Source organism: Cherax quadricarinatus, chromosome 53, assembly GCF_038502225.1.
Source record: "Cherax quadricarinatus isolate ZL_2023a chromosome 53, ASM3850222v1, whole genome shotgun sequence".
Classification (NCBI taxonomy): domain Eukaryota; kingdom Metazoa; phylum Arthropoda; class Malacostraca; order Decapoda; family Parastacidae; genus Cherax; species Cherax quadricarinatus.
Window position 1 is genome coordinate 16,684,859 of NC_091344.1, and position 26,410 is coordinate 16,711,268.

Sequence of the window (26,410 nt, forward strand, 5' to 3'; positions counted from 1 at the left end):
GAGGTTATAATGAGTAGGTGCCATTTTGTCATTATAAATTTCGAAATAGAATTAAAATGATTTTGCATTAAATAACTGGATTATGCTTTTGATGCGAGGAACTGGACTTATCCTCCACTTGGATCAAGTCTTAAATTCCTCCCGTTCCACAGGTACTATTTGACCCAAACAGGTTTAGCGGTTTCCGCTGATTAAATTGAAAGATACCTGAAAGTCATTAATCTTTAATGGTTGTTGCATCGAAGAAAGTGAATAAAAGTTTTTTTTTTTTTTTTTTTTTTTTTTTTTGGGTGGGTATAGGCTGTGAAGGTTCATATTTGGTTGAATTCTCTGCCATCTGGCGTCAAGTGACTGCTATACCTGCTAGCTAGCCAATAAGACAACAACATAACTAGCTAGATTACTTAAGCACCTATCTGGGAAGCTTGGAATTTCCTAAATATGGTTTTAAGAAGCAACAACAACAAAACCTAGAAAATATTGTGATACATCAAAAAGTAGCCTAATTGTTAGGATTTTTTAATGCTTTGAATAATATAGATAATTTACTTAATTAATGTAACTGTGTCGAGTAATACTGATCTGATGTGATAAGCTCGATTAATGACTTTTTGAGAAAATGTTAATTTATTTTACGTTATAATTTACTTTCTCTGAAGTTCCTTGGCTTGATACAGTACTCAGTGAGTGAGGCTCCTCAGATGTCACTACTCTATTAACTGGTGGTACCAAAAAATACATGATTCATGTTGCATGAACGAGAATGGAGCCACAGCAAACTGTAGCCACATCTATCATATTTACATGCTAAAATTAACGTATTGAGCAATTAATTGTAATGTTCAAATAACTGTTTTCCCTCTACAAGTTGAGTAGATGAATTAAAATTATAACTAATAGTATTGCAGCTTGCGTTGAGAGACGCATAAAGTCTATGGGATACAGTAGCCTAATATACCATGTTCAGTCTATACGAAAACACAGAAGGGAATGAATGATATTGGGGATGTACATTTTTTTTTTACACAGATCAATTTTACAGGCTAAGAGCTGTTATCCTACCTCAACTCATTCGAAATCGAATCCCCAGGATGCGACCCACACCGGTTGACTAAAACCGAGGTACCTACTTAATGTTAGGGGAACATGGGCAGTAGGTTTAAGGAAACAGATCGAACAATTTCACGCGTTCGGGGTCAATACTGAACCCCCGGCCCCTCAGTGTGTCAGCTGTGGTCGCTACCAAATAAGCCACGAACACATATAATCAAACACATACACACATTTTCTCTCATACACTTGTTTTTATTTCGATTAAAAAATATTTCACACATTACGTACAGAAGCTGATGTTTCTCAAGTCGTGAGTAGCGGGTTCATGAGTGTAAGATGATCATCAAATTCAAGATCTTGTATCTTGCCAGCTCAGTTTGCATTAAGCTTGCTTTCACCTCAGTAGCGATATAATATTAAACTTAATATATATCTTTACTGAACCTGTCAATAGTCATAATAACTCTAAAACATTAACATAATTTGTATCTGTTTTTGCAATAAAAATGTTAAACATATCATCAATGGAAATAAAAATATTTAGTTTTGTTGGTTTATCTTATGATATATCATGTTTTCTTGGATTTAGCGCTTTCTTGTGAAATATAATAATTACAAGATTATGGCAATCATTGTCGACGTTTATAAAAAATCTGTAAAATATCAGTAAATGTCGCTTAAATAAAGTTTATATTTGTGTATATGGTGAATGCATCGTACAACTTTAAGTTCTCTTTAAGACGAATTCGATCGTATTCACTGCCTGTCATTCCTGATTTCATATTTTTCCTGTACAGTTTCCCTACTCCGGTCTGCCCAACTGTTAAATTTCTTGACCTCCACTTTCATTGCAGGATGTTATGGAATTACATATGAAAGCCCTGAAAGCTGTGTCTTAGCAGAATGAATTACTGGGACGCTGTTGGCCGTCGAGGTGCTCTCACCTCCCCACCCTGGCCTTCCGGAGAGACCTCTCTTCCAGATTGCCTTGTAAACCGGTTCGAGGGCGGCTGCTTTGGCTTGGCTCCTGTCCTTTCCAGGAAATTCCGGCGCGGCCGCTCTTCCAAACAGGTCCAAGGGCAGCTGGCTCTGGGTCGGTAATGATCCTCCCAACGGAAGTCCGCGTCGCCTGCTCTTTGAGACCGTCTTGGCATGCCACAGCGACGCTGGCGGAGATGTGCATCGCGGTGAGTTTGGGGCGCCGTTCCTTCGAGACCGAGAGCCATTTTTGGCTGATTTCGTCCGGAAACTCGTCAAAATTTATTGACTTTTAAACGATCTCATAGTGTTCTGCTCCAGAATGCCGGGGCGCACGAGAGGTTTCGCGACCGACACTTTGTCACATTTTTCTTAGAGAAGGGGGTCCGAGAGGCAAATTGCTGCTCATACAGCCTTGATTCTAACAAAACTTTATTATGGGGATCCAGTATTTTCATCTTCTTCAACAGCTATTCTTTATAAGTTTGATGCTATCAATCATCAAGGATAACGTCTGTCTCATGGGTGCATTTCGTTCATCTCCAGTCAAGAACCTGTATGAAGACTATAAAGTAAGTCAAGCTGACCATTTTTAATCGTCGTATTTCTTTGTTCGTCCTTTTAATCTCTGAAAGAAGACTTGGGTTGCTCCCCTCAATCTGTTTCGTCTATCTGTTCGTTTCATTTCCGTACCTTGGGAGGAGCCAATGATTTTAGAATGTCTCTCCTTCCTGCCCTTTCCAAAGTCTCAGAAGTCTGCTATGGTCTTGCGCTTCTTCCTTAAACATTTTCCGATACACTCACATGGAATTGATGAGTATACTGATAACTAACTCCTCCGATGGTGAAGGATACTCAGCAGTTTTTTCCAGATCGTGTGATACACGGACTGTTTTCAGGGCAGAGTTATACGTACCTTTTGCAGGTATCATCTACACTGCGTCTCTTCACACTTCGTTTTTGGTGCTCTCTGATTCCTGAAGTGCGTTACAGGTGCTAGAGAGCCGAAGCTCCTTGCATTCCTTCATCCTTCGAATTCAACGCTGGCTGTCGCCTCTCCGTCAAGCATAAAGACATTGTCTTTGCTAGGTCCTTGGTCATTCTGGTGTTTGAGGCAAAGAACTACAATCATACTCTCCTCTGCAAATTCCGCAGTTCAGCTCCTATGTCTAGCAAACATCTGCTTTTTTCATTCGGGATCGACGGCAGCGTCTCTGGACAAAGCTTGAGAACAGGCTGTTATTGATCAAAATACAGCTGAGTTCATGGTCAACTTGTTTCCATCACCCTCACGTTTGAGAATGACTCTTGGGCGACTTAGGATTGGCTACACAAGACTCACACATAGATATCACACGAAGAGGCGACTAGCGTTTGTAAGGTAACTTGTCAGGACTAGTTGGAGGTCAAACAACTTTTGACTGTTTGTGTCATTTATCAGAGAGCATGTAGGATATATTTCCGGTCTCTTCAGCACTTTGCCTAGTCTCCTTTCAGAAGCCCTTTCTTGATCACAGACACATCGTGATTTCCTGAAACCGACTTGTTACGTCAACCTTTACTTTCCTTGTTAGGTCAAAAATTCACTCCTCTCACTAATTCTATTTGTCGGCCGATAGCTTACAATCAGCCTTACAGCGTTTTATGACCCGGGTTTGGCACATTTTTGTGACAATAATAATAATAATAATAATAATAATAATAATAATAATAATAATAAAGAATAATTATTCAAAGTACCATATAAGATCGATTTTGTACAAAGGACGCACTTTATCATCTTAGAAGTACGATATAAAATCCATACCTCAGCGTCTCGATAACCAATATTAAAATAGCTACAAGAAAACGTATCCCTGTATATTACGAGCGTTGTCTTGCAGTGGTTTCAATAAACATCTTTTAAATGAACAATTAGACGTCGGTGACCTGTCAGTTCTTAACGAAGAACATGCATATTACCATAATTGATAATTCTTCTACAAGAGATTTAATTCATGTTGTAACTTTTAGTGGACATGATATTGCTTCTGGTGGAGTTGGTCTTGCAAGAGGACACAAAATAATGCTGGTGCAAGCTGCAGAACTTCTCACATTATTATGTTTGCTCACAGAAGACTCCTTGCCCTGAACGAGTCGAAGGATTAATTAACTCCTATGTCGCGCAGCGTGGCGCAACAAAACACAATGAACTTAACCAGGTGTCTTATGGTTTGTCACGGCAATACCATTCGACACTGGACTTGGTGAGCGACTTGTGTGGAGTTTAGAGAGAGCTTTTTCCTGGGTTAAAACGGAAATTTCTCACTTTTTGCGGGGAAATTCACTAACCTGCGAGGCCATCTTCCAGTGATAATTTTTTAAGCTTTCATGACAAGTATATTGCGGACCTCATGATTATCCTGCGAGCGACAGGGCAGAAAGGCATTACAGGAGTCACAGTGGATATTTACGAGATCCTATTCGGTATATAATTTTATATATTTTTTTATATTAGCCTTGTTTCACAGCTTAAAATCAAATGGGGATTAAAATCATTCAATCTGTCGTCTTATGGAAGATCATTGAATGATTTTATGAACCCTCTCGTATAGAAATATTACCGAGGTCGCCTGTTGTTCCAAGAGCTTTACAGATAACATTGTGTTCATATACCTTTCATTTTTTTAGTTGATGCCAAGTTTGGACTCAATTCCAGGATTTATGAGTTAGTTAGTTTAATATGTTTATTATGCACCCCATACCCATCCTGTGGGCGGTAGTCAAAAGATTACAGAGGTACATAATTGGTCCAGGGACTGGACTCCAAAGTTTTGATAGCTGAGCAAGTTACAGAGGTAATGAACTCACAATTTACAAAGGTAATGAACTCACAATTTACAAAGGTAATGAACTCACAATTTACAAAGGTAATGAACTCCAGGTAGTTCTGGTCACAATCATGACAAGTTACAAAGGTATTTACAGATTACAGAGGTACGTATATAGTTAATTTGTGGTTCTTTTCTGATATGTATTTTAAGCGCTTATTTGACAGTTCCATAATCATACTCAGTATTCTCTTATATGATGCTCATTTAGACACAGCACTGACTTGAACATAATCACAGACTCATGCTTCCCAGAACCCCATGCCTACTACAAAGACCCATGCCTTCTAGAGCCCCATGAATCCCAGAGACCCATGCCTACTACAAAGACCCATGCCTTCTAGAGCCCCATGAATCACAGAGACCCATGCCTCCTAGAGACCCATGCCTCCTAAAGACCTATGCTTCCCAGAACACCATGCATTCCAGAGACCCATGCCTCCCAGAGACCCATGCCTCCCAGAGACCCATGCCTCCCAGAAACCCATGCCTCCCAGAGACCCATGCCCCTAGAATCTGCACAAATTAGGAATACATCCACCACGAACTGTATCCAACCAAAAGCAAAATGGTGTAAATTCTATGCCTGGGGCATCTGTAAGGATTCGAATATCGGGAAAACAAATGGGAGATGCAACTCTGAGCATCCCCCCAAAAATGCCACGACCTCCTGTCTAAAGGAGTGTGTCCTTCTACCTCTAGCAAATTCTTACACCCTGAAATGTGCCACTCTTCAGTCCTCAAAAAAAAAAAAAAATACTGTTTAAACACCAATTGCCACGCATACCACTTAAAAGGGACCAAAAGATACATACCCCGTAAAACAAATAGTTACAAGAGTTACGATAATTCCACTCCAAGTGATTTTTTAGTGGAAGGAAACGAAGAAAGAAAATGGAGAGAAATAACCAAAATAGTTCACTACTTTGGAGCTTTGTTGGACTGGAGGCACAGCCAGTGGCCCCTCCAGACTCACAACTACTGCCAACAACAAAATTCCCCCCAACAACCTCATTTATATTTGCTAATATACAGGGCCTTAAGCCTTCCACCAACAACAAAATACCTTTCATCATTGGACTCCTAGGGGAGTCATATGCAATGTTTGCAGCCTTCACAGAGACCCACGCAAAAGATTACTTTGACAATGAAATATCGATAACTGGGTACAACATTTTCAGATGCGACAGAAAGAACAGGCATCAAGGGGGAGTCGCTCATTTGCACAGAGATGCTGAACACCACATATGATGTAGTTGAAGTTCAATCAATAAAGATCGAGAACCAAAATTTAGTCTGGTGGCCTGGTGGTTAACGCTCTCGCTTCACACGGTGAGGGCCTGGGTTCGATTCCCAGCCAGAGTAGAAACATTGGACGTGTTTCTTTCCACCTGTTGTCTATGTTCCCCATCAGTAAAATGGGTACCTGGGTGTTAGTCGACTAGTGTGGGTCGCATCCTGGGACACTGACCTAAGGAGGCCTGGTCACAGACCGGGCCGCGGGGGCGTTGACCCCCGGAACTCTCTCCAGGTAAACTCCAGGTATTGTGCTTGTATATCAGCCACCAGATTCATCTTCCCAATAGTTCAAGGAACAGCTATTGAAAATTGACTACTGTCTGGAAAACCCATCCACAAACATTTTGCTGGTTGGTGATTTCAATCTAAGACATACAAAATGGAAGAATGTAGCAAATAATGTTGTAGCAGAAATAATCCCTGGAGGCAGCTCAGACGAAAAGTTACACACACATGAGCTGCTGAATTTCTGCAGTAAATACACCTTAAGCCAGCAGATAGTCGAGCCAACAAGACTGGAGAACATACTTGAAATTATTTTCACAAATAATGAGGACCTGGTAAGAACCATAACAATATCAAAAAGAATTAATTCTAATCACAATCTAATCGAAGTCCAGACTTGCATGCACAGGCGTCCTGACCAGCAAAATGCAAGTAGCTGTGAAGGCGTCTTCACGAAGTACAATTTCAACAGCAAGAACATTAACTGGGATCAGGTGAACCATGTCTTAAATGAAACATGTTGGGAAGATATCTTAAATAATATGGACCCTAACCAGCTGAAATATGTTCAAGGCATATTCCCCTAAGAAAAAAGTAGAGAAGAAGTAAACTGGAGAGAAAGACACTCCCTCTACAGGAGATGGCGAAGAATCACTGAGCTCCTCAAGAATGCTAGATTACCTGAAACACGGAAGGAAGCACTAACCAGGGAAGTGGAAAATAATGAGTTTAAGTTAAAGAACTCATACAGGATCCAGGAAAGACAAGAGGAGCTAAAAGCGATTAGTGAAATTGAAAGAAATTCGAAATATTTCTTTTCATATGCCAAAAACCACATCTAGTATAGGGCCCCTGTTCAGACAAGATGCAACTTACACAGATGGCAACAAAAAAATGAGTGAGATACTGAAATCTCAATACGACCCATGCCTCCTAGAGACCCATGCCTCCTAGAGACCCATGCCTCCTAGAGACCCATGCTTTCTAGAGACCCGTGCCTCTTAGAGACCCATGCCACCCAAACAGTGTCAATTACCGGTGAGGTTTTAAAGGCTTCAGTACCTAAGAACACGGAAACCCTGTTCTTCCCTAGATTTGACTTAAATAAAGGGATTTTTTTCTATATACGGATTTTTTTTTCTGTGGGATTAAAAAATGGGTCATTTTAATTTGGAAAACACGCTCGGTCTCTCTCTCTCTCTCTTTCATTATAGTGGTGGTGCTGACCACAACACCAGAGAGGGAGGAAATATTATCATTATCAGGGACATACAAGAGGATTACGTGAGCGCTTTAGATGGGAGTGGAGACAAGTGGTTTTTATAACTTGACGTGCTGTTGGAGTGTGAGCAAGGTAACATTTAAGAAGGGACTCAGGAAAAACGGGTTAGCCGGACCTGAGTCCCTCTGAAGGAGGGTTGGGAAATGTTGCAGTTCTGAGGACCATCTCAACTGCGGAGTCAGCAATCTTCTGGCAAGACAGTGATTGAACGAGTAATGGTGAAAGTGTTTGCTGTATTTCGGGTTACCCTACTTCTGTGGGAGACGGCCAGTGTATTAAAAATATCAGGGAGAAGTATTAACCCCATAAGGGTTATATAGCAGCTTTTATCCGAGGAAAAAGAAACCGTAGCCACTTCGCTGGATCTAGAGCCCCTCATAGGCATCATCGCACGTCCCTTGAAGGGGGACGAGGATGAAAACTTTCTATGGGTCGTCTTATGGACCGATAACTGGTGGAAGTACAACTTAAAGTGACGGCAGGTTTGTTCTCTTCTCTTACTAGCCGTGGTCTGTCTAAATAGGCGGCTCTGCTAAGCTTTGCCAACTAACTTGGTGATGTGCATCTGGCAGTACAGGTGGGCACTTCCTCGGAAAGTTGGTACTGGTGATTTTGGCTTCGAGGGAGAATGGGGCAGTGACTAGGCTTTCCCTGTCTCTTCCCTCTTAACTATTAATGTCTGTCAAGGTGTATATTCCCTCTCTTGGTTCCTCTATAATGACTTCTGACCATCCCTGTGTGGGGTTGGCCAGGTAGCGGTCCCCACCATCATTAACCTCACCGTTCCAATTTTGTGACATCTGCAGATACTGCTACCGTACAGACAAGCATTAAACTTTTCGAGAACTTCGCAGCGGAAGGCAAAACGCAGGTATGTCGGCGATTTTACACAATGCCTCTGAGTATATTGGGAAGGTTTAATGTGTGAGGGACACACGTAAGTCTGTGACAATGTATCTCAGTGGCTGGCTATAAGCTCATCACTCTCAAATAGAAGCTCAAGAGAGATTGTAGGTTCATCCTAAATTCAAAATGGTTATAACGACGAGACACACAACCTGGGGTACGTGCCGTGTATGCCGTGTTAATTCACAGGGCAGGTGGTAATTGGTATACAACTCTCCAGAAAGGTGCTACCATCCTCTCTCACGAATGTGAAACAGAAGCCTGTTTAACGTTTTACACTCTGGTAGTACTCCTGGTGTTTAACGTTTTACACTCTGGTAGTACTCCTGGTGTTTAACGTTTTATACTCTGGTAGTACTCCTAATGTTTAACGTTTTACACTCTGGTAGTACTCCTGGTATTTAACGTTTTACATTCTGGTAGTACTCCTGGTGTTTTCTTTATACCATGCACATATAAAATGGCAAATAAATCTTAGAAACCTCTACTCACTTTCCATGAACATTTATTTTAATTTTTGTCTGGTTTCTTGAGTTTTTTTCGTGTAATATTTCTTTTTCATTTTAGAAAATCATGAACAGAAATAAGAGGGTCAGTTGAGAACATTCTTCCTGCCCACTACCTTAATTACTCCAAAGGGAAGGTCTGTTACTGACCTCTAGAACAGGAGAGTGACGAGGATAAACACCTCAACAGTGACATACGCTGAGCACGGCGAATAAAAAGTAGGTTTAAGAATGACTCCCTGGCGACTGAGAAGCAGGCCAGACACACAGTAGTGAATACTAAAGTGATTCTTTTTGGAAATGTGATTAAATTCTGGTTGATATTTATTATGTCTTGAGAGAGTTAACACTGATGAGTGTTGAGATGCTAGAAGCTTTAGGGTATGTTGGTGTTCACATGCATAGAAATGATATTATATTCTAGACTTGAGACTTTCAAATATCATTCGGTAAAAAATTAAATAAACTGTTAACAGATGAAAGTTTCTATGTGAAGCACAGAATCTTTATGCAACGTAAATTGCAAAAATATTGCAAGCTATATTAATATTTATCCGATGTTTTACAGGCGCTCTATAATCCCTAGGGCTTCAGGGCTTCCTCATTATTATTATAACAATCAGACGTTACATAATTACTATAGATTTATTTGTCTAAATCTCTTAATATTAACATTATCTTTATTCTCTTTACAAGTTTGTATATACTATACTCCCATGCTAAACTCCCGAGGACTGACGTAGATCAACTAAGTCATGAGCATAAAACCAGGTCATGAGATAACGATTCTAGCATCATTTCTTGCACATTACCAGCATAAAATCATCAGAAATATTGTGATCCAAGCTATGTTTCCTTCCTTCTCGCCCTGAGAGTTAAACAGCAGAGTAAAAGACGCCTTGTCACTCTTGTTCTCATTAATGTTACTGTCGTTCTAACTGGAAATACTCTTATTATTGTTAATGTTTTATATTATATAATTTTTGTACCGTCATCATGGCAAATTGTCATATTAGCTATCATAATTATCACTGTTCGTCTCTTTCTTCCACTAGAACTTTCCCTCGACCAACTGTTTTAACTCGCAAAACAAATTCGCTATAAACATATTTGTTTAACATACTGAAAAATGCCTTCACATTTTATTAGTCAGATTTTTTTCCCTCCAAATTACCGATTCCTGATATTTCCTATTTTACAAACTCCCATATTTTTTTTCATTGCTTTAATACTGATTCTCACACATATTCAAGAGTTCCTTTTTACAGAATGTTTTATGCACTCATGAAGTTCATAAACTTGAAATCGAATGCTTAAATTTTTGTAAATGCTATATTTGCTAGGTAAAGAAAGATAAGATTCGTCAGGAAACAGGACAAGTGCTTCCTGAGACGGGTCTTAGTCGTGTGTTCAGCCGCTACTGGAGCTTCTGGTCACCTGACCGAGGCTTAGAAGAACTTCAAGACACAAAAACGGTGTCCATGAACCATCAACTTTTCCCAGACATCGTGATGGCTATTCTTTTTTTTTTATTTTCACAATACGTTTAGCTTCCAAAATTATATGCTCCTTACGACTATACCATAAAAAGTCCCACAATCTCCAGTATTATTTCCTGCAAGAATGTGCCTACTGTTCTGACCGATTATTCTAACACAACTTTTTTTTCCGGTTGGTAGAGTTGCTTTGCGTCGTCCTTTATAACTAAGGTCAACAAATGGGAACAACCTGGGGATGAAACTCTGGGATTTTGTATGCTCGCCCGACCGTCGTGTTAAGCAGTATATATTTAATTTATATATTTAGTTTCTGATTATCAGGTGTGCCAGGCATTATAAGCTACCTTGATCACAGACAGCTGCCCAGGCAACTTTTAATATATAATATAAAATCATGGAAGGTGTACTTAATTAATCTGGAAGAACATGTATTTTTTTTCTCCTGTTGTCGGGGGATTTATTCAGATTTAAGGATTATATAAATTGTTTTCTAACTAAGTGATTAATATAAACATGGATAATTGCAAGATACGTAGTTTGCTATTATTTCCGAAGAATGAGACACTTGTGCAACATTTCAGAACCTTTACTGTGGAATCTTTTCGCTACATAGTGGCCTCATCAGTCCAATACAAATTAGAATGGTAGAAAAAAAATTAGGAGTTTAAGGCAATCAGTCCCTCAGCCTGGCATCGATGTGAAGATTTATGGACTGAACACATCGATTCTAGGCTAAGGGACTGACTACCTCAAAATCCTCACTCTTTTTCTAACGTCTTCTTTGCATTGGACAGAAGAAGTCACTGGCTGGTGAAACGTTTCCTCAGTAAAGATTCCCAAATGTTGCAAAAGTGTAGGTTTTTATAAACCATTTATCACAGCTATTATTTCCACCTCGTACAACAGAACACTACATCATTTACAAGATAAGATAAGATAAGATAAGAGCAGTATGCCAAAGCCACTTATACTATGCATAGCATTACGGGCTGGCTTAAAATTAACTTAAGATTAATTAAGCAATGATGAAGTCAGTGATAAAACATTAATGTAAACAGATTACTATAAAGCACAAGTGAGTATTACAAAGACAGGTCATATGAAGGATTCTGTTAGGTAGTGTATTTAAAAAATAATAAAGTTAGATTGGGTTTTAGGTTTAACATTTATGTGATATAATTGTGAGAAACATTTAAGATATACAATTTATAAGGTTCAGTTATTCAGTATTTATTTGGTTTTGGGTGAGTAAGTGATCTTTGAGTAGAGACTTGAATTTATAAACAGGAAGTGTTTCTTTTATATTTACAGGTAATGAATTCCAGATTTTAGGGCCTTTTATGTGCATTGAGTTTTTGCATAGTGTGAGATGAACACGAGGAACATCAAAGAGTGATCTGTGCCTTGTGTTATGGTCATGTGTTCTGTTGAGGTTGGCAAGGAGATGTTTGAGGGGAGGGTTAATATCAGAGTTAAGTGTTCTATGTATGTAATAGGTGCAGTAATAAGTATGGATGTTTTGTATGGTGAGTAGGTTTAGTGTATTGAATATTGGTGGAGTGTGCTGCCTGTAGTGAGAATTTGTTATCATTCTAACTGCAGCCTTTTGTTGGGTAATTAGTGGTCTGAGATGGTTAACTGTTGTTGAGCCCCATGCACAAATTCCATAGGTGAGATAGGGGTAAATAAGAGAGTGATATAGGGCCAGGAGGGCTGACTGTGGAACATAGTACCGTATCTTCGATAGTATGCCTACAGTCTTGGAAATTTTCTTAGAAATTTGTTGTATATGTGTATGAAATTTGAGTCTATTATCAAGGTGGATTCCTAAGAATTTTCCCTCTGTTAGCTTTGTGATAGGTGATCCGTTTATCATTATGTTAAGAGGGACATCTGTAGCTCTGTTACCAAACTGAATGAAGTAGGTTTTGTCAATGTTTAGTGTAAGTTTGTTAGTCCTCATCCAGGTAGATATTTTCTGTAATTCGGTATTTACAGTATTGGCTAGTGTGACTGGGCTCAGGTGAGAGAAGACGTATGTAGTGTCATCTGCAAATAGTGTGGGTTTGAGTAATTGCGAAGCATTTGGAAGGTCATTTATGTATAGGAGAAAGAGAAGAGGGCCAAGGACACTTCCCTGTGGGACACCAACTGTAATTGGTTGCGCAGAAGAGTTTGCCCCATTTGCGTACACATATTGGCTTCTGTTGCTGAGGTATGACTTGAGGTAATTGAGGGAGTGCCCTCTTATACCATAGTGTGACAATTTTACGTGGAGCAAGTCATGGTCAACTGTATCAAAAGCTTTACGTAAGTCAATGAAGATCCCCAGTGGGACTTCTTTTTTCTCTATTGCAGTGTATATATGTTCTAGCATGTGTATAATAGCATCATTAGTATTTTTATTAGGCCTGAATCCAAATTGGCAGGGGTTGAGTATGTTCTGGGAGATAAGGTAGGAGTAGATTCGTTTATGAATTAGTTTTTCAAAGATTTTTGAGAGAGGGTGTAAGTTGGATATTGGCCTATAGTTATTCAACTCTGTTTGGTCTCCTCCTTTGTGGATCGGGGTGACCCTTGCTATTTTGAGTACTGTAGGGAAGGTGGAGGATTCAATGGATTTGTTAAAGAGTGTTGCAATGATTGGAGATAGCACTTGTGACACTTTTTTATATATAAAGGGTGGTAAGGTACTTAAATCTCCTGCCTTGTTTTTTAGTGCATTGATAATAAGGGAGACTTCGTATGGGTTAGTCGGAGCTAGGAACAGTGTGTTCGGGTAGTTGCCGGTGAGGTAGTTATTTGGTGGGGTATCTGAGCTTGGGATTTTATGGGCAAGGTTTTGTCCTATAGTGGAGAAGAAATCATTGAGTCTGTTTGCTGTTTCTGTTGGTGGGAGTTGGGGTTCATCTGATTTTGCTAATTTTATTTCGCTATTTCGTGATATCTTTTTTGTTCCCAGAATTTCAGATAGTGTTTTCCAGGTCTTTTTTATATCACCTCGTAAGTTGGATAATCTGTTCTCATAATACAATTTTTTTGCCCTTCTTATCAGGCTGGTTAGGATTGACGAGTAACGTTTTGTTTGGTCTCTGGTTATGTGACCCATTCTGTACTGTTTTTCATATTGGTGTTTTGTATTTATGGATTTGAGAATGCTGGGTGTTAGCCAGGGACTGTTCAGTCTCTTTGCTGTCATCTGTTTAGTTTTTTTAGGGCAGTGCTTGTTATAGAGGTATTGGGTCTTTTTTAGAAAATTATTAATACATTCGTCAATATCTGTATAGATTTCTAGCTCAGTGTGCCAATCAATGTTTGCTAATGCTGTTGCGAAGTTATTAATGGCTGCCTCATTGTGAAGTCTGAAGGTGACTTTAGTAGTGTCTTGGGGTAGTTTACCAAGAGTTGTTATGAGGAAAGTAGGGTAGTGGTCTGTGGTATTATCTGTAATTATGCCTGATTTTAAAGGGGATATGGTGTTGGTCCAGATGTGGTCAAGTAGGGAAACACTAGTCTCTGTAACTCTTGTAGGTTTTGTTACTGTTGGTAGTAACATACAGTTACTCATTGTGTTTGTGAATTCAGTAACGTGTGGGTCCTGGTCTTGCAGGAGATTTATATTGAAGTCACCTGAGAGTAGTAAGTGATCTTTGTTCATGCGTGCATCAGTTATCATACTTCCTAGATTTTGACTAAATTGGCTAATGTTTGACTGTGGAACTCTGTAGATGTTTATCAATGTGAGAGGTTTTTGTAGGTATTTGGATTTGAATTTAGCTATTATATATTCCCCATGTTCATCCCTTGTGCAAGTGTTAGTGATACATTCTAGTTGGTCTGAGTAGTATATGGCTGTGCCACCCCCTTGTTGGTCTGGCCTACAGTTGTGTATGGCTGTGTAACCAGGAATGGCATAGACATCTGTACTATCAGGCTTTAGCCAGGTTTCAGTTAGTGTAATGATGGACATATTGGCATGTAAGGAATTTAGTAATGCTATGAGGTCATCGTAATGCTTGCTTAATGATCTGATATTGTAGTTAAAGATAGTTATGTTGTTGTTGGCACTGAGAAGTGCCTTTGATTGTTCTGCAGTGTAGTAATTACAGTAACTGTTTGATTCATTTAAGTCATTAAATAAGAGGTTGGTATCAGGATCAATGCTTGTAATCATAAGATTTGTAGTGAATCTATAGTTAGAATTAAGTATAAAACAAAGTAAATAGTCTTAAGCTAAAAAATAGCACCTGAATTATTTAACAAATGTAAAATAATGAGCTAAGGGACTAATACAAATAAAGTGATGATCATATAATAGTGCTTGGGAATATGATAGTAGGTAGTACTATAAAGGTAATTTTTTTAAAGTTATAATTATAGTTTAAAATTATAATAAAAAGGGACTAATATAGGCTGTGAATAAATGAGCTTTGGAATATAATGGCAAGATTGTGAGCTTATTCTACTTTAGCACCTGAGAATAGCACCTTGATTATTTTAACAGTTGTGGATATATAAACTAGGATAGTTATATAAAGCTAAAATAAAGGAGAAAATATAAAAGGGACTAAAATTAAGTAATGGTAAGCAAAGTTAAATGGACAGATGGTAGGAATTATAATATAAACTTATAATATAAAAATACAATTTGAAATGGTACTTGCAATTGCACTAGAGTCTGGTATGGGTTGTTGACAAGATCAAGGTTATAACTATAGATTTAAATTGACAAAATAAAATTCACAATTAAAGTACAAAAGAATAATAGTAAAAAATCACAATGGTAATGTCTTGGTTATAATATGATAGTAAGATGGTAGACAGGTACCCAGGTACACAGGTACAAAGGATAATACAAGGTTGGGGTTGAATATAAAAACTTGAAAATTTGGCAACAAAATGTTATGGGAAGTATAAAATAATGTTTAATGTACAAAAGTAAAATTGACTGGTAGTAAATATGGTGTTTAATAAAATTTTAGTAAGTAATAATGATTACAAAAAAGTGAAATAGTAATGTTTATTTCATTCAATATTGCACTGGTAGTTATACTTGAGGTTATATGGCAGTACAAGGTAATTAAGAGTAATCTAGGATAGTAAATGTGGTAATAAAACAGGTAAAGGTAATTAGTCAAGTAATGGTTATTAAATGTCAAAAATGTTAAGAGTAAATTGAAATTTTAGTAAAAATGATATTTATTAATTTTAGTAAGTAATATCAATTGTAGTATTTAAAAAAAATATGAGGTAGTAATATGGACAGAGAAAGTATCAATTCAGCTAATGTTCAAGCGAACAATAGTAAATAAGAAAATCACATAAGGTGATTTATGCTTACTAGTAAAATCACAAAATGAGGTAGTTGATTATTTAAATACTAAGAGATTGTACAATGAAATTTGAACAATAATGGAGCAAAACATACACTACACTACGTAGACTTTTAAGTTGGACATTGTTTAGTTATTCTCTGTAAGATTAGTATCCCTGAGAAATCGTGATAGATCATTCTCGTTCGTGATTGTGTACAGTTGACCTACATTTGTTTTCCTAACTAGAATTTTCCCATCCCGTGTGAAGCATTGGTGTATTGTGTCATTATTCTCCCGCTTAAGTTTTCTGACTCTATACAGGAGGTTCTGACGTTTTTTGGTAAGACACTCGTTTATGTATACCTCTTTCTTTACTTTAATAGATGCAATAATTAAGTCTTTTTTCCTATCATGTGAGTTGAATCTAAGCATAACACTTTTTCTACCATGGGATCCTAGTAATCTGGCTTCTTTTATTTCAGACTCTGGTACAATAACACTTGTTTGGTCCTTTATGATCTGCAGAGTAATTTCTTTACTGTTTGTTTGGTTCATATCACTGGGAAAAAGTGGACTGTTAACTATTACTGCGTCCGATAGTTTTTCTTGCTCAGTTTTATCTTCTTGGAGAGCAAAGTAGTCACTGAACTGGTTATCTAAGTTGTTCTTCCATTGTTTTACTGCTTCTTCAACCTTTGTATTAAGAGATATTATTTGTTGGGTATGGCTATCTATGACTGTTTGGATGGTCTTGTCACAGTTAGTCATTCCAGGTGTTGATAACTTTTGTTCAAGACTGAGGATTTTGTTCTCGAGTTGTGTCATCCTGGTGTCTTGTTTTGTTAGCGTCTCTCGAAGATTCATATTTTCAATAACTAAGTTGGAGATGCATGACTTTAGGGTATCTGGATCGTTGGTCATACCTGAGAGACTACTAGGTAGGTTGAATCCGGGGAAGAGAGGGGAGGATGGGCTGGTGGCAGCCATGTTTGTTGTTATTGTTGTGGTGTCGCCTTGAGTGGTGGTGAGTGGGGTGGTTGCTGGGCCGGCGTCCTCCTGGCTACACTTGTTGAATAGTTGATTTTTCGGTGTTTTCTTGCTGGCCTTGGTGTTGTTTCCTCTTAGATTGCGCCTCATAATACTACAGGAATTGTTGTTGTTAAGAAGAAGTTGTAGTATACAAAGCTTAGGGTTAATTTATCAGACACTGCCCAAGTAATCATTTCATTACTCGCAAAATTTAGCTTACAAATAAATTTGAATTTCCTTTATCCTTACCTTAATATCCAGGTGCACGAGGTTAAGATCGTGAACAAAGACGAGTCCCTCAAGGAGCTGTCGCGTGAAGCTGATGACATCACGTTCATATGGTACCATATCTTCGTCCAGGAGTGTCTGAAGGTCTCCTCCAGCAGCACTGTGGGACACCACAACATTGTTAGTACATGATCAACTGTGTGTGTGTGTGTGAGAGAGAAAGAGAGAGAGGGAGAGAGAGAGAGAGAGAGAGAGAATTACCTAGTCATAGCTACAGCAACAGAGGTATGCTCGTAGCGTCCTGTTTTAAATATTTTGTTCATTTTTTTAAATATCCGAAGACTGCAACACTTGTTGCTTCATCTTTTAAATCATTCCACTCGTTAACGACTCTACGCAAAGAAAACAAAACAAAACATTATAGTACCTCTTCGGACCATGTGGCCTGATTTCGTGCAAGTCGAAGATGCATCACAAGACTGCTTCCTTAGCTCTATCCTCTTCCAAATATTATGTAACTGACTTACATAAGCTCTTCCCACGAGTATAAGGCCATCTTATATATATATCCCACCAAGGCAGGGTGGCCCGAAAAAGAAAAACTTTCACCATCATTCATTCCATCACTGTCTTGCCAGAAGGGTGCTTTACACTACAGTTTTTAAACTGCAACATTAACATCCCTCCTTCAGAGTGCAGGCACTGTACTTCCCATCTCCAGGACTCAAGTCCGGCCTGCCGGTTTCCCCGAACCCCTTCATAAATGTTACTTTGCTCACACTCCAACAGCACGTCAAGTATTAAAAACCATTTGTATCCATTCACTCCTATAAAACACGCTCACGCATGCCCGCTGGAAGTCCAAGCCCCTCGCACATTACATATATATTTATATATGTCGTGCCGAATATGTAAAACTGGTCAATTAGCAAGAACTCATTTAAAATTAAGTCCTTTCTGAAAATTTCTCTTATACGTTTAAAGATATATTTTTTCATTGATGTTAATGTAAAAATTTATAATTTTGCACCAAAAGAATCTTAGAAAACTTACCTAACCTTATTATAACAAGAACAATTTATTTTAGCCTAACCCAACTAAATACATTTTAGATTTGTTTACAATAATTTAATACTAAACAAACACAGTGAAATATATTTTTTTCGTTAAGTTCAGAATGATTTTGGCGAAATTATTGCATACACAAATTTTCACTTGTCCTATATGGCAAGATGAGCGTTGCTATTTAAGCCAAGATCGCAAGTTCTGCCTATTCGGCACGACATTATATATATATATATATATATATATATATATATATATATATAGATATATATATGTAAATATATATATATATATATATATATTTATATATATATATATATATATATATATATATATATATATATATATATATATATATATTTATATATATATATATATATTATATATATATATATATATATATATATATATATATATATATATGTATATTTATATATTTATATATATATATATATATATATATATATATATATATATATATATATATATATATATATATATATATATATATATATATAAAACAGATTTCTGTGTAGGCTCAGACTGTCGACTCATAGGAACCACTTTCCAGCACGCTGCTGATCATGCTGCCATTCGACCACCTCACACTGTTTAAAATTTTCTGTTACTAAAATAAACTCGACAGTTTTCACGAAGCGCCTTGTCATTCCACAGAAAATTTTATTTGTATGGCTTCCCTATCCCAGTACATACTACGGTTAAATTTCTTAGCCATCAGTTTGGAGAATTTCATGACAGTCCTGTATATTTCTCCCTAAAAAGCCACCCGCATTAAACGGCTTAACTCTTTTTACTTAGGAGTTGACAGGAAAACCCTTCTGTGCATGTTAGATTACTGGGACTAAGTGTATTCCAAAGTTTCCCGGTTACTCGCAAAAAACTCTGTGTCATTCCTCATCAAGGATTAAGTTTCTGTATGAGAGCCATCCAAGCTTCCTCCAGTCGAGAGCCTGTGTCCATAAGCAAATATCCCTTCTTTTCAGGATCGACGCGATACCTACTGCCTTCAGTATACTGTTCGCTTCCACGACCTTCACGACCCCTCATACGTACAGACTAATCCAAGACGTTAGTAAGATTGATTTATTTAATCAGCAAGCCCATTTATTACGGAACTTTAAATCTCCGCGTTGGAACCCTGGCATGTCCATTAATTTGCTCCCCCTTCCGTTTGTACGTTCACCCCTTATAATGCTCCCTACCCATTTCATTGGGAAGTTTCAACTATTCATGTTTGCTCCTCCCTTTTTCCTTGCCTGAAGACCAATGTGTTCGTTTTGAACCTGCGCTCGTTCTCCCTGAAAAACTTTTAACAACGTTCTCACGCAACGGAAGTATTCACCGACGGTTCCAAATCCTCAGATGAGCCAGGTACGAGGTTGGTTTTCCTGATAGTTATCCAAGGACATTTATTAGAGTCAGCCAGCATTTTCTCAGCAGAAATGTTTGTGCTGCTTGCTGTTATCATATGCAATGTAGCCATGCCCGCTTCCTCATTCTTTACTGTTGCAAACTCCCAGTATACATTGAAAGCAATCTAGAAATATGATTCCCTACATCCCATCGAACTTCGTATATAACACTGGCTGTCTCACTTCTATTAAGCACAAAAGAATTTTTTTCCTGGATCTCTAGAAACACGGTCGTTCAGTGCAAAGTACACAAAAATTCGTGCGTTCGGTCCGCTATTTACGATCTGCCAACGGGAAAGGCCCTTCGAAACCACTGGCAATAGCACTGATCAGAATTAGAAGATAAACTGCTTTCCATCAACCCTCAATTAGGTTCCTGATTATTTCCTTCCCATCGCTCTCTGGTGTGGGGAAACTACGTTCGCACGAGCAGGAATCAGAAATATACGACTCACACGTAGATATCAGGTGGAGAGAGAACTCGAATTAGAACAACTAACAGGTAAGAAGGGGTGATGGGAAAATGAGGATAGTTGAGGAATAGGAGGGAGAGATGAAAGGCTATAGAAATCTTTATTGACGAAAGGTTTCGCCATCCAGGCTGAGGGACTGATTACCTCACTCCTCATTTTTCTCCGTTCTTCTCTGTACTGGACTGAAGAAGCTACTGGCTGGCGAAACGTTTCCTCAACAAAGATTTCCAACCAGAGCTATACACGGTGCCTCTCTGCGAGGACTGTGGTACACCACAGTCCTCGAAGACATATACGCATTAATATACTGCTAGCTCTCTCAAAGAACAGGTAAAATTCACTACTGTCATCTTCAGTGTCATGACGCTTAGACTAAATCTTAACTGCCCTCCCGATAATTCCACCACTAACCCAGACTCCATCTACAACTTTTGCTTTTAACAGAAACTAACCAATTTTTATCAACTATGATGTTCACTTTACACCATCACTAACCCGCACCTCCACTCATCCCTTCTTTTACAATCCCGTCCATCGTTGCGCTTGCTTTTTAATATAGCGCTAAAGCATACATAAATACCAGTGAACCACATTTTAGCCTCATTTCACTTCCCATCCAATGGATTAAGCAAATTTCTTCATTGATTTCGACGAGGCAGCCCAAGTCTTCATCTAGAAAATATCTCACTAATATCTCAAAGTTTTCAACCTCTTCCTGCTCATGCAGGAGATATTACCAGTTCCAGCATTACTCTCGACACCTTTCTCATCAAGACGAACTCTCCCGAATCCTACTTAATGCTTAGAGTAGCAAAAAGCGGTCCTGCTTAGAACCCAGATCAAGATAAAGATAACTCTAGACCGTGCACTCAGCGTAAGCGAATTTCTCGTAGCGTCGTCAATCTCAAAAGTCCGTAATTAAAGTTACAAAAAAGTGGTTTGAAGATCATGTGTATGTGTGTTGGTGTGTGTGTGTTTTTGCTTGTTTTATGGTTTGTTTCTCTCCTTTTATGGATGAAACATGTGTATATGTGCTTTCACACACTTTTTTCATATATACATGCATATATATATATATATATATATATATATATACATATATATATATATATATATATATATATATATATATATATATATATATATATATATATATATATATATATATATATATATATATAAATGTCTGGCCAAATACGTAAAACTTGCGGTTTTGGTTTAAATAGCAACGCATTTCATGCCGAATAGGGCAAGCGAAAATTTGTGTATGCAACAAATTCGCAAAAATCATTCTGAACCTAACGAAGAAAAAAATATTTCATTGTGTTTGATTATTATTAATTTATTATAAACTTAAATAAAATATATTTTGTTGGATTAGGCTAAATTAAATTGCGCTTGTTATAATAAGGTTATGTTAGTTTCCTAAGGTTCTTTTGGTGGATTATTATTATAATCAAAAAGAAGTGCTAAGCCACAAGGGCTATACAGCGCTGCTCTTTTGGTGGAAAATAATTATTTTTTATCATAACGTAAATGAAAAATATATCTTTAAATGTATAAGAGAAAATTTTTAGAAAGGATTTAATTTTAAATGAGTTCTTGCTAACTGACCAGTTTCACCTATTCGGCAAGACATATATGAGGATAAATAAGTATACACGATATTATATAGGGCGTAATGACAGTAGGTTTTTGGACTACGTATTGGTAGATAAAAGACTGTTGGGTAGACTTCAGGATGTACATGTTGATAGAGGGGCCACAGATATTTCAATCACTTTTTAGTTATAGCTACAGTAAGAGTAAAAAGTAGATGGAAGCAGGAAGCAAGAGCGAGGTGAAGGTTTATAAACTAAAGGAGGAGGCAGTTAGGGTAAGATATAAACAACTATTGAAGGACAGATGGGCTAGTGAGAGTATAGGCAATGGGGTAGAAGACGTATAGGGTAAATTTAAGAATGTAGTGTTGGAGTGTTCAGCAGAGGCTTGTGGTTACAGGAAAGTGGGTGCGGGAGGGAAGAGCGACTGGTGGAATAATGATTTATAGAGCGTAGTAAGAGAGAAAAAGTTAGAATATGAGAGGTTTTTACAAAGTAAAAGTGATGCAAGGAGGCAGGGAGGAGTATACGGAGAGAAAAAGAGAGTTTAAGAGAGTGGTGAAGCAATGTAAAATGAGAGCAAATGAAAGAGTGGGTGAGATGTTATCAACAAATTTTGTTGAAAATAAGAAAAAGTTTTGGAGCGAGATTAAAAAGTTGAGAAAGCGTAGGGAACGAATGCATTTTATAGTTAAATATAGGAAAGAAGAGTTATTAAATGAAGAGTTGGGGGTATCGGGAAGATGGAGGGAATATTTTGAGGAACTGTTAAATGTTGATGAAGATAGGGAAGCTGTGATTTCGTGTATAGGGCAAGGAGGAATAACATCTTGTAGGAGTGAGGAAGAACCAGTTGTGAGTGTGGGGGAAGTGCATGAGGCAGTGGGCATAATGAAAGGGGGTAAAGCAGCTGGGATTGATGAGATAAAGATAGAAATTTTAAAATCAAGCGGGGATGTAGTTTTGGAGGGTAAGGTACCAAGGGATTGGGAGAGAGCTTGCATAGTTTCTTTGTATAAAGGCAAAGGGGACAAAAGAGAGTGTAAAAATGATAGGAGAATAAGTCTGTTGAGTATACCTGGTAAAGTGTATGGTCGAGTTATTACTGAAAGAATTAAAAGTAAGACGGAGAGCAGGATAGCATATGAACAAGGTTTCAGGAAGGGTTGGGGTGTGTAGACCAAGTGTTTACAGTGAAACATACAGGTGAACAGTATTTAGATAAGGGTAAAGAGGTTTTTGTGGCATTTTTGGATTTCGAAAAGGCGTATGACAGGGTGGATAGGGGGGCAATGTAGCAGATGTTGCAGGTGTATGGTGTAGGAAGTAGGTTACTGAAAGCAGTGGAAAGTTTTTACGAGGATAGTGAAGCTCAGGTTAGAGTATGTAGGAGGGAGATTATTTCCCAATAAAAGTAGGCCTTAAACAAGGATGTGTGAAGTCACCATGGTTGCTCAATATATTTATAGATGGGGTTGTAAGAGAAGTGAATGCTCGGGTGTTGGCAAGAGGTGTGGGGTCAAAAGATAAAGAATCTAACACAAAGTGGGAGTTGTCACAGTTGCTCTTTGCTGATGACACTGTTTCTGGGTGATTCTGAAGAGAAATTGCAGAGGTTCGTGGATGAGTTTGGTAGGGTGTGTAAAAGAACTAAATTAAAAGTGAAAATAGGAAAGAGTAAGGTGATGAGCAAAACCAAAAAATTAGGTAGCGAAAAATTGGATAATCAAATTGGAGGGAGACAGTATGGAGGAGGTGAATGTATTCAGAGTGGACGTGTCAGCAGATGGGTCTATGAATGATGAGGTGAATCATAGAACTGACAAGGGAAAAAAGGTGAGTGGTGCACTGAGGAGTCTGTGGAGACAAAGAACTTTATCCAAGGAAGCAAAGAGGGGAATGTATGAGAGTATAGTTATACAAACACTCTTATATGGGTGTGAGGCATGGGTGGTGTATGTCGCAACAAGGGGTAAGCTGGAGGCAATGGAGATTTCATGTCTGAGGGCAATGCGTGGTGTGAATATAATGTAGAGAATCCGTAGTTTGGAGATTAGGAGGAGGTGTGGGATTACCAAAACTATTATCCAGAGGGCTGAGGAGGGGTTACTGAGGTGGTTCGGACATGTAGAGAGGATGAAACGAAACAGAATGACTTCGGGAGTGTATAAATCTGTAGTAGAGGGAAGGCGGGGTTGGGGTTCCGCCTAGGAAAGGTTGGAGGAGGGAGTAAATGAGGTTTTGTGTGCGAGGGGATTGGATTTCCAGCAAGCATGAGTGAGCGTGTTAGATAGGAGCAAATGAAGACAAATGGTTTTCAGGACTCGACGTGCTGGTGAAGTGTGAGCAAGGTAACAGTTATAAAGGGACTCAGAGATAACGGCAGGCCGGACTTGAGTCCTGGAGATGGGAAGTACAGTGCCTGAACTGTTAATGCTGCAGTTTTATAAACTGGAGTGTTGGCATGCCTCTGGCAAGACAGTGATGGGGCGAATGATGATAAAAGTTTTTCTTTTTTGGGGCACCTTGCCTTGGTGGGAAACGGCCTATGTGTTATATATATATATATATATATATATATATATATATATATATATATATATATATATATATATATATATATATATATATATATATATATATATATATGTCGTGCCGAATATGTAAAACTGGTCAATTAGCAAGAACTCATTTAAAATTAAGTTCTTTCTAAAATTTTCTCTTATGCGTTTAAAGATATATTTTTTTTCATTAATGTTGATATAAAAATTTATAATTTTGCACCAAAAGGAACTTAGAAAACTTACCTAACCTTATTTTAATAAGCGCAATTTATTTTAGCCTAACCCAACTAAATATAGTTTAGATTTGTTTACAATAATTTAATACTAAACAAACACAGTGAAATATATTTTTTTCGTTAGGTTCAGAATGATTTTGGCGAAATTATTGCATACACAAATTTTCACTTGTCCTATATGGCAAGATGAACGTTGCTATTTAAGCCAAGATCGCAAGTTCTGCCTATTCGGCACGACATATATAATATATATGCAAAACAACCACTGTGAAAGAATAGTGAAATTCCAAGCGCTTTCGTGACTACTCACGGTACATGATCCTACAAGCATCATGTACCTAGTTTCACTAAGCATGTTTCATGATGCGAGGACATATGTGGCTGTGGTAAGCCACTTATGATATACCAGCCTTCACAAGCAGTCTACATATTAATGTTGCCTAAAATAAGTGGTATTTTAGCAATAACAAACTGCGTCTAGCTGGGAATCGAAACCGTGTTGTTTTAGCCCGCTTCCTGGGAAGCAAGTCAAAACTCACGACGTTCTACCCACTAAATCACCAATCCTTCAAACATCATCTACCTAGTATCACTACGATGGAGGGCAGAAATTCCTCCTGTAGGTCTGATTTTCATCCTGGGAATGGTGATGAAGAGGGAGTGTGACGCTATCAGTGTGGGGTAACCAAACTGTCTTCAGGATTATCTTGAAGCTATCTGTAGGAAGGTTGTAATACCATATGTAGAAGAGATCTCCAAGTACCTGCAGGAGGGTTCAAGAAGATATTCTCAGGAGGGTTGAGAAGACGTCTGCAGTAGGCTCGTGGAGACTTCTGCACACACCAAGAGTTTTGTGCTACCATCTACAGGCAGACTGTGATGTCTTCTGCAGGATAGGCGTCGCAAAAACGAAAGCAAAACAAATACACAGCTATTCAGAATATAAAGCTAGGGCGGGTGATGGTGAAGCTTACACCTGGAGTGTTCAGTGATTGACGCTCACTCTCTTAACTCCTTGAGAGCTTCTTTTGCATATCCATTACACTGAAAGCTCTTCATAGCTTCCCCAGAGCTTATATATATATATATATATATATATATATATATATATATATATATATATATATATATATATATATATATGTCGTGCCGAATATGTAAAACTGGTCAATTAGCAAGAACTCATTTAAAATTAAGTCCTTTCTAAAATTTTCTCTTGTACGTTTAAAAATATATTTTTTTCATTAATGCTAATGTAAAAATTTTTAATTTTGCTCCAAAAGAATCTTAGAAAACTTACCTAACCTTATTATAACAAGAACAATTTATTTTAGCCTAACCCAACTAAATATATTTTAGATCTGTTTACAATAATTTAATACTAAACAAACATAGTTAAATATTTTTTTTTCGTTAGGTTCAGAATGATTTTGGCGAAATTATTGCATACACAAATTTTCTCTTGTCTTATATGGCAAGATGAACGTTGCTATTTAAGCCAAGATCGCAAGTTCTGCCTATTCGGCGTGACATTATATATATATATATATATATATATATATATATATATATATATATATATATATATATATATATATATATTATATTAGTGGAGTTCGTATAAAGGTTAAAAGAGACGTCTATCACAAGTCTGTAAATACAGTCGTAAGCCTTCAACATCCTACGTCGTTAGTGTACCAAAATGCTCCTTGGGATATAATCATCGGTACTTCGACTATTCTTAGGCTCTGAAAATTTAATTATTTGCTTTTCTTATGATTAAAAAAATATCAATTATCTTTACGTGCGTTTGACATGTCTTCGGATATACCACGAGGTGAATTTTTA

At 37.8% G+C, this 26,410-nt stretch overlaps 1 protein-coding gene across 1 annotated transcript in view; it reads right to left on the minus strand.

The window, feature by feature from the left end:
- The window catches only part of LOC128692392 (uncharacterized), a 228,977-nt gene that overhangs the window by 19,637 nt on the left and 182,930 nt on the right, over positions 1-26,410 (minus strand). The window contains exon 3 of the mRNA XM_053781546.2: positions 17,212-17,350. Within this exon, the coding sequence (XP_053637521.2) occupies positions 17,212-17,350 (139 nt within the window). The remainder of the gene's footprint in view (positions 1-17,211; positions 17,351-26,410) is intronic.